General features: G+C 33.0%; 1 protein-coding gene across 1 annotated transcript; it reads right to left on the bottom strand.

Moving 5' to 3' along the window:
* Positions 1-946: 946 nt before the first annotated feature.
* LOC100805311 (uncharacterized) lies at positions 947-7,599 on the bottom strand. Its single transcript, XM_003531285.5, has 15 exons — positions 7,055-7,599; positions 5,225-5,370; positions 4,997-5,105; positions 4,744-4,884; positions 3,725-3,829; positions 3,188-3,271; positions 2,993-3,108; positions 2,740-2,841; positions 2,338-2,451; positions 2,192-2,248; positions 2,050-2,116; positions 1,877-1,930; positions 1,693-1,767; positions 1,565-1,600; positions 947-1,311 (listed from the first exon to the last, which is right to left on the bottom strand). The coding sequence occupies exons 2-15, from the start codon at positions 5,242-5,244 to the stop codon at positions 1,198-1,200; spliced, it is 1,194 nt and encodes a 397-aa protein (XP_003531333.1). The 5' UTR covers positions 5,245-5,370; positions 7,055-7,599; the 3' UTR covers positions 947-1,197.
* Positions 7,600-8,422: the final 823 nt, after the last annotated feature.

The raw sequence follows: 8,422 nt of genomic DNA, 5'->3' as shown, positions 1-8,422 counted from the left end.
AGAAAAGTACGATTCAAGGAACCTCGTTGACCTGTCACCTACCATAATGTAAAAAGTTACAAGTTACTTGAATTGAGTAATAATAATGAATTAATGATTCAAAAAAGGCACACACCAGAAAATCACACCCACACGGCAAAAGAATAATACATGGCGACAACCATCACAAGAAAAGGTAGAATACTTGGCATTTTCTGTTCAAATTCCACACGAAATAGTGGAAAAGCACTTGGCCACTCATGACCCCCGAATGAAAAGAAAAAAATGGAGCAGAAATATCGATTTTTAATTATTTATTTGAGAAGATTGATTTTTTTTTTACTCTCCTATATGAGGAAACTTCAAAATTGTCATGAAAGTATAGGAAAATAATTTTATTTTATTTTAACTGATATGCACTGGAAATAGAATTTTCACACTTTTATATAATTATAGATTACTACACGAGAAGAAAAAGTCATATTTATCGTACATTTTTATTAATTGAAAATATAAAAACGTTTACTCTATAAAAAAAACTTTTATACTAATAATGCATAATAATTAGACTAATTTTTTACATTTACCTTTTTTTATTTTGGCTTTTTAAAAATGATTTTTATAACAAAAATAATAACTTTATGTTTAAAAAAGAATGATAAATAAAAATTTTAATTTTTTAATTAATATAATTTTTATACATTTTATTTATTTTCACTCATCTAAATAAGAAAAGAAAATTTCCCACTTCTTTTTTTAATTCTATCCATTTAAACAACACATTTTTTCTATAATATTTTTTTATCTTTTCATTTTATTTTCTCCATTCTGTTTTACTTCTAATTTGATAATATACTTTTTCAACTTGATTTGTTAGAGGTTTAACGAAGATGTGAAGCCGTTCCAATTGGTAAATGGCTTCCTTTTCACACCCAAAATGTGTATACCTGACACTGCATTCAGTAAGTTTTCATGCAAGGTCCTAAAAGAATATTATAATCAAATAAACTACTTACACAGTAAGTTTTATTTACCTATATATTATCTAATTCTCTATCAGCACTGGAATCCCCCATTGAACTGTTGTTTGGTCCTTAGCTAGGACTCTCAATTATAGTGCCACAAACTTTGAAACCAAAAAAAAAATTATATATCATGCAAAATCGAACTCAATAATGGTGATGGCTGTGTACAAATCAACTTCAGTGGTTGTCCTCACTAAGGAGTAGTCGAATTAAACATATCCCCTCCCACGGCCCTGTAATATGCGTCTTCTGCATTTGCCAACCGACTCTGGAACATTGTCCACTCCCTTTTACACCTCTCCCTCACCTGCCACCAACACCATGGTTCATCAACATGCATGCATATTTAGTAGTCAAAGTATTTGCAAAAAATAACAGCTCCATCCATTGTAATATAGCTTCTTGATTAATTAAATTAAGAGTTATAATGTTAAACAAGCATGCAAGCAAAATGTAATATATAGGCCTATTCATGGCGGTTTGGTTCAGCACAGAAAACTTGTATGTATGAATGGGAGAGACGAATAAAACTGTATGAAACATGCATAACATTAACATACCCCATGCCATGGCGCTTTCCCAGGTTGTGATTCTCCCTACAAAAGCAAAGAAAAACATACATATCTTACATCGGCTATATGAGTAAAACTATTGAATCTAACAGTAATAATCATGGAAAACAAATTACCTGATTCCCTAGTGAGGGAACACTTTGATGAATAATCCACTGAGAATCAACAACTCCAATTTTCTCGTGGGCAGGCTACATGATGGGGAGAGATATTAGTTTAATTTTAATGTTCTATAGCATAGCAATTGCAATTAAGAAAAATGAAGTTAGATGAATTTAAGTAATGAGACCACAAACTCACCTCAACACATTTTCTAAGAGCAAAATCAAGGCCCCAGCCATGGACCAAATCATTCTGAAATGCCCAGAATGGAACAATCATAATTAATTGTTAGACTTTAACGAGTGCGCTTAAACAGACATTAAACAACTAACCAATGGATATTTAAAAAGAATAAAGAGAAAACATTTAACCTGAATCATATGCCAGACACAACGCCATGCATCTCGTGAAAACACTGGAGCCATAATCTCAACAAATCTGCATGCATAACATAATTGGATACAGTTTGGTATGGGTGGATAATACAAAAATAATGCTTCAACTGATGCTTACGCTGCACAAGGAGGCAGATGGGGGTCAGCGCACCATCCTGGTTTCTCCTCTGTTTCTCTAATAGAAATCACAAAAATAAACAGTTAGTACACATTCTTTTACAAAACAAGTTCCAGAAGAAAACTAACACAGGATTCTTGTCTTACTTGTGAACTTCACGATCACCTCTTCTCTTTGTCATTTGCCATGTCAATCCTTTATTAGGTTCCAAACCAGGCTGTGAAATCTCCAACCCGTGCTTCTTCACCAGTTTTAAGTATCTGTGATTGAAATTAGAACATATCAAACTTCACAAGTAAAATTAAAAAAAAAATCCTTATGTATATAAATATACATGTTTTTTTTTTGGATCCACTATCAATTCAGAAGTTTCTAGCACTATCATCTAATCACATCTAGTATTACCACATTTGACAAGTTAGACGATGACAAACCGACTTAGAACTCAAAATCTTTTAATGAACAATTAATAAATAATTGGATAATAGTATAAAACTTTACACGGATATTGAAATTAAACTGTGTATTGTATCATATTAAATACTCACTCCTCTGCATTAAAATGTTCAACACCCAGGTCTTCATCCCATATAAAAATATAGTCATATGGTGCCACAATGTCAGGATGCAGAAACCGCTTGGCATACCACCTAGGAGGGAAAAAAATTAAATGCTTAATATCATAACATGATTGAATTAGCAGAACACTTTTGACTTTAGTTAGGCAAACAATAATGATGGTAAGAGTTGCAAGGAAAATATGTCATCCAATATTTATGATCGAGCGCAATGGATTCTTACCATTTGGTCTGTTTGCGAACACTCACATGAATTGCCCGCTTTGACCACTCAAACTCATCCCATTCAGTTGTGTGGCCATCATAATGAAATAGAACTATTGTAAAGTTCTCTGAGAACTGTTCCAAGTAATTGAGCTAGTTTAAAGACCCATACAGAAGTTTATACATCAGAAAGAAAAAGAAACTAACAGATGACCTTTTTCACATTTGCATCAATATTATATCTCTGATTATAACCAACAGTGAAAGTCACAAGGTACTTTGGCTTTGATGTTAAATCCTGCAAGCAGCAACTTAATCAAATACTCTGTATATAGATGATATACCACAATAAAAACATCAGAGGCCTCTCCAGTCCAAAAATTTACAGACTGGCCTAATAACAGAAACAGAAAGAAAAAAAATCAAGCTAGAAGAAAAATGCACTATTCTTTCCAAAAGTGCACTCCAGTCCAAAAGTTTTCTATGTCACTATTCTTTCCCAAATTGTCTCAATCTTGGATTTGGGGTGTCATATGAAGTTTCCTTCATCGAAACAAACAAAGAATCTGGTGAAAACATGTAAGTCTTCTTTAACAAGTTTATTAACAACAGTAGCAGGACCATAATTTGTGTTTAGATGTATTCTTTTATGCATGCAAAAAGAACATGTTTTCTATGTTTCAACCCCCAGATGCTCCCAAAAATAGAATGAAAAAAAAAAGAAATAAGAAAATTGTTTTAGGATACACACCTCACTGGGCTGACCCCACAATCTACGCAAATAAAAGTCTGTCTCAGCTTCAATAATCTCAGGAGGTAATCTTTCTGCACCTCTTGGATTTGATGGAACCCATATCTGCATTGCAGAGAATCATGAAAATAAGCAACAATCATTATTCAGACTTTAACGAACCATTTTCCCAATATTAAATAATACAAATCATACTCAAGCTGTTAACAAAAAGAAGCATGAGTCTTTTTGATTCTCATTGTTGCTATGTGCTTGATCTTATTTTATTTTTCCAATTTTGGAACATCACCCTACCAGTAATTTCTTACTTTCTTCCTTACATTTGAATCAATATTTTATCAATTAATAAAAGCACCCTGTTTCTGTTCATAACGAATTTTGCTTTCTACAATTTCAACTTCTCTAGATTGTTGATGGTGAAATAATTTGTGGGTGTGAAAGCAAGAGAGAGAGAAAGAGAGAGAGATTTACAATTTATGAATTTAATAAAATTACTCAATGCTTGATGGTAAATTTACGCTTAGCAGTCTGTTGCATGACTAAAACTGAAAGGAAGATCTAGATTAAAGAAAGCGAGCCAATTTTACTCTAGTTTGTTGCTAAGCAGTATTTCCTTTGGAATAAATAAAAGGGAAGCAGAAGACTAATAACAGAAATGAATAACTCCAGCAACTCATTTCCTCATAAACTCAAGTTTGCATCTACTTAATCTGAAGAGCCTATCCACTACAACCCATTAAATCATGGGTCTTAAAACCTTAAAGATTTAATATTGTAAACTAACATCAATTGATAAAATTTACTTCATTCATCTGGCCCACTATCTCATCTCACTTTCTTTACCATCCTTCATTCAACAAATAATGTGCATGAATCTTTGATGAGATTATGAAACCTCTTCCAACTATAGTATATTATTCAATTAAATCTTTTTCCTTCTCAATGAAAGAAGTTATAAAGATATTAACTTGAATCCAGCAACTTTAATATCGTTCACAAGGCTGACATGAGATGTGTACCTTGAATGTATCGTTTATTAACCGATGCTTTGATGAGATGCTGTTATTATTCTTCACAAAAGACGGTGCATTGCCACCAGCATATTTCTCTTGAATGTAAGAAATATCAATGGCAGGAAGCAGGCTGGATGGGAGATTCAACTGCAAATTGTTAAAGTACCATTAGAGTTCCATTATTAAGATCGACAACATTTTATCATCAATTGCCAAAGGACAAGATAAGTATTAACAAGAAGATGCTAAAAGTCTGCACCTTTGTAGTCAATGCTGGAAATGATACTCCTATAAAGAAGCCAAAAACTATTCCAACAAAAGTTGTCACAATAAGCCTCATACTATCACTTGGTTTTCTGTTGGAAGAACTGCAGCCAACAAGATTCAAATGTCAATCGATCAGAGTTTCTGATGTTAACTAGAAGATACAAAATTTCTTAATAAAACAAACAGCATAAACAAAGTTAGTCATCACTGAAGATTCGACCTTCGAGAACTGATCCCCATAATATCCAAGCTTTTCTAATTGAATGCTCATAAACTATACACAAGAGCTGTTCTTCTTCACTAGTCAGCCAGTGGCATGTACGCTCCTTATTAGAAGCAAAGATACTTGTTATAAGAAAACAGTCCCTGTACAAAGTACAAAGAACAACTAAACATGTTAATAATGGAACAAGAAAAGGGTCAAAAAAAAAGGAGAGGAAGAAAATACACCATTATGCGAGATAAAAATATTAGACTTCAGATACAATACCCCTCAAATATCATAATTTATGCCTTGATTTGATTTTGTAATAAATGTGTTTAGAATCAAATTTGAATAAAATCTGAATTATGATAAGATGATAGACTATTCATTGCTTCCTGATTTGTTTCCTCATAACAGCAGATTTCGATTCCTCTTTGTCTATCAGATTTGAATAAAATCTGAATTATGATAGATGATAGACTATTCGTTGCTTCCTGATTTGCTTCCTCATTACGGCAGATTTTGATTCCTCTTTGTCTATAATAAATCAGTAGCTGACTATTCAAACATCAGAGAAATAAAAATATTGTTGGACCAGAGCCTACCATAGATCTATTGCTGGGCCACTTGCATTTGCCACGCTCCAGGCCGGTAGCCTTGAGCATGAGGAGTGTTGAAATACTACCTTAATTGCAGTCATCTCTAGCCTGCCTTGGTTGTGGCCTCTTTGGGGCTGCCTTAAATGCAAACTTATTTCACCCCTGTTGGCTATGCTTCACTACAACTGGGGTGTGTTCTCTTCCGACCACAAGCTGTTTTCAAGCCATATTTAGTATTCAAGGGTTTTGAATTTTATGCTCCGGAATTTCTTGAAGTTTGAAGCTTCCAAATGTTGTTTTTAATTAATTTGGAGAGTATGCCTTCAAGTGTATGATTGTTTTGTCAAGAAATTTATGCAGCACCTCTTTCCATCAGTTTCCCTTACTCCTTGGCCATGCAACATTCTGACCAGCTCTTCAGACTGTCAACCACCCCAGTCATCATGTTTTGTTGTTTCTCTAGCAGTTATTAAGTGTTTGCAATGTCTCATTTTGCTATGATGTCTTTCCTGCCTCTCTTCAGCACTATTCATGATGGAGAAAACATTAAATTTTTAGGATTGTCTTTCGGTGTGCTTAATTGTAACAGGCGAAGATCTTAGTGGACACTAACTTGAAGGGAAGCGTTAGAATGTCAAAACTATTACTGTTTTAGGAGTCATACTTATATTACTAATCTCATTGACTTCACCAATCACCTTGTACAAGTCGTACTACACTGACCTACATTAATTGTGCAAGGATTTTACTCCTCGAATTAAGTTTACAACCAAAAGTAAGGAGTTATGCCCCTTAATGAGAAAATAAATTCAAAAAACTTCATAATTCGCTATAAACCATCTGGATACATTTTGTCACAATCTAAACACGTCAGCCACATCAATTATCCAGCTCAATTTTTCCTTTCCCATATAACCCCAGGATTTCAACAGTTAGTCAACTTGAACCCTCCTATTATAGAGGCATTTCATCCACACACCCCAATAGTTGGAAAAATAAAATACAACTCAATTAATTAATTAATAAAAACACGTGTTTTTCCCCTAATAATCACCGCAAGCGACGTATAAGCAACCAGGGAGGGGATATCCCCAAAATGCTCCACAATTAAGAAAACATGTGTCATTTTCGGGAATTACGGAGAACACCAAATGACAAATAAATTAATGCAAATGGAAGAATAATATATAAAAATGAATTCTAAAAACTGTAAAAGACAATCGAGAGGGGAGAAAGAGGAGAGCACCTGGAACAACAGGAAGCAAGATCTGGCAGAGAGAGTGGGTTTTGAGAAGAGAAAGTGAAAAACAACACTCGGGGAAGTTGCTGGTGGTAGTGATCTGAGTTCTTCGAGGAGAAAAACAAAGGTGAAAAGAAGGAGATTTAGCAGCGGACACAAATTGTCCTATGGAATCTTCTATCTTAGGTTTCGGTTAGTAGCCAAAATACAGATTTGTTTTGCTTTTCGAAGAACAAATTTGAATTTGAATTTGTTATTAGTACGTTGCAGTAATTTTTTTTTTTGGTCTGATTCTGTTCCACGATAAGATCTGTTCGGATAATTGTCGGACCCTTTTCAATTGCAGTGCAGGGTATGCAGTCGTCATCTAACGGACCAAAAACTTTCAGTTTATTTTTTGTTTTGATATTTAATGTATAATTTAATTTTAATGGCCATTAGTGGCCAGAATTTCATGCAGCCACAAAAATGTGACTGCAGAGAATTCCCATCTATAATTGTCAGTGCGGGAATTGAAGCGGAATAATGTTAGGTGACTTTTCACCTGATTTTCTTCAATGTGTGTCTTTTATTGGTTTACGGCTACTCATGTCTTGACAATTGATGCTCAGAGTTTCCGACAATTTTCTCTTCAAAAAAGAAAGAAAAAAAATTTAAGAAGATGTTTGTTAGGAAAAAGTTTTCTCATACTCGACAATTATGATTCTTGAAATTTAAGAATCATAAATTTGAGAAATTATATTTTGTAAGAATAAGTAAAGTTTATATAATTGATTATTAAAGATCTTTAGATAAAAAATTTAAATTTTTTTATCACTTTTACATCACCAAAAGAAAAAAGTTCCAATGACAGTAAGTAAGTGACAATGATTGATAAACATATATACGTAAATAATTTTTAATTAACATAATTAAAAATTTGATTAAAATTATAAATTTTATGAAATATGAAGACTAAATATGGGCATAAAAAATATAGAGGAACCAACGTCACAAATTAGAAATTAAAAGAGACTATAAAATTGTAATTTAAAGGCAGAAACACTAGTATTTCATAATGAAGCACAAAGTATAATAAACAATATATTTGTCATTACAAGAAAGGAAATTACATGCAGTTATTATAGATTTCGAAGAGTGCATGCATGTAAAAGAGACTGATTAGGGTGGTGGTACTTGTGACTTACTGTCAGAATCTTTACCACATATTTTACACCATCACCAAAAGAAACACTTTGGAGTGATAATTAATGGATACTCCTAAATTATTATTAGAATTTTTATCACCTTTACACCATGACCAAGACAAACAATTAAGATGATGTTTTCAATGATGGAATAATAAGTCACATCTTAATTTGTTATTGAAAATCT

This window comes from Glycine max, chromosome 8 (genome assembly GCF_000004515.6).
Source record: "Glycine max cultivar Williams 82 chromosome 8, Glycine_max_v4.0, whole genome shotgun sequence".
Classification (NCBI taxonomy): Eukaryota; Viridiplantae; Streptophyta; class Magnoliopsida; order Fabales; family Fabaceae; genus Glycine; species Glycine max.
Note: the sequence above shows the minus strand (reverse complement) of the source record. Positions and strands in the feature narration are given on the sequence as shown.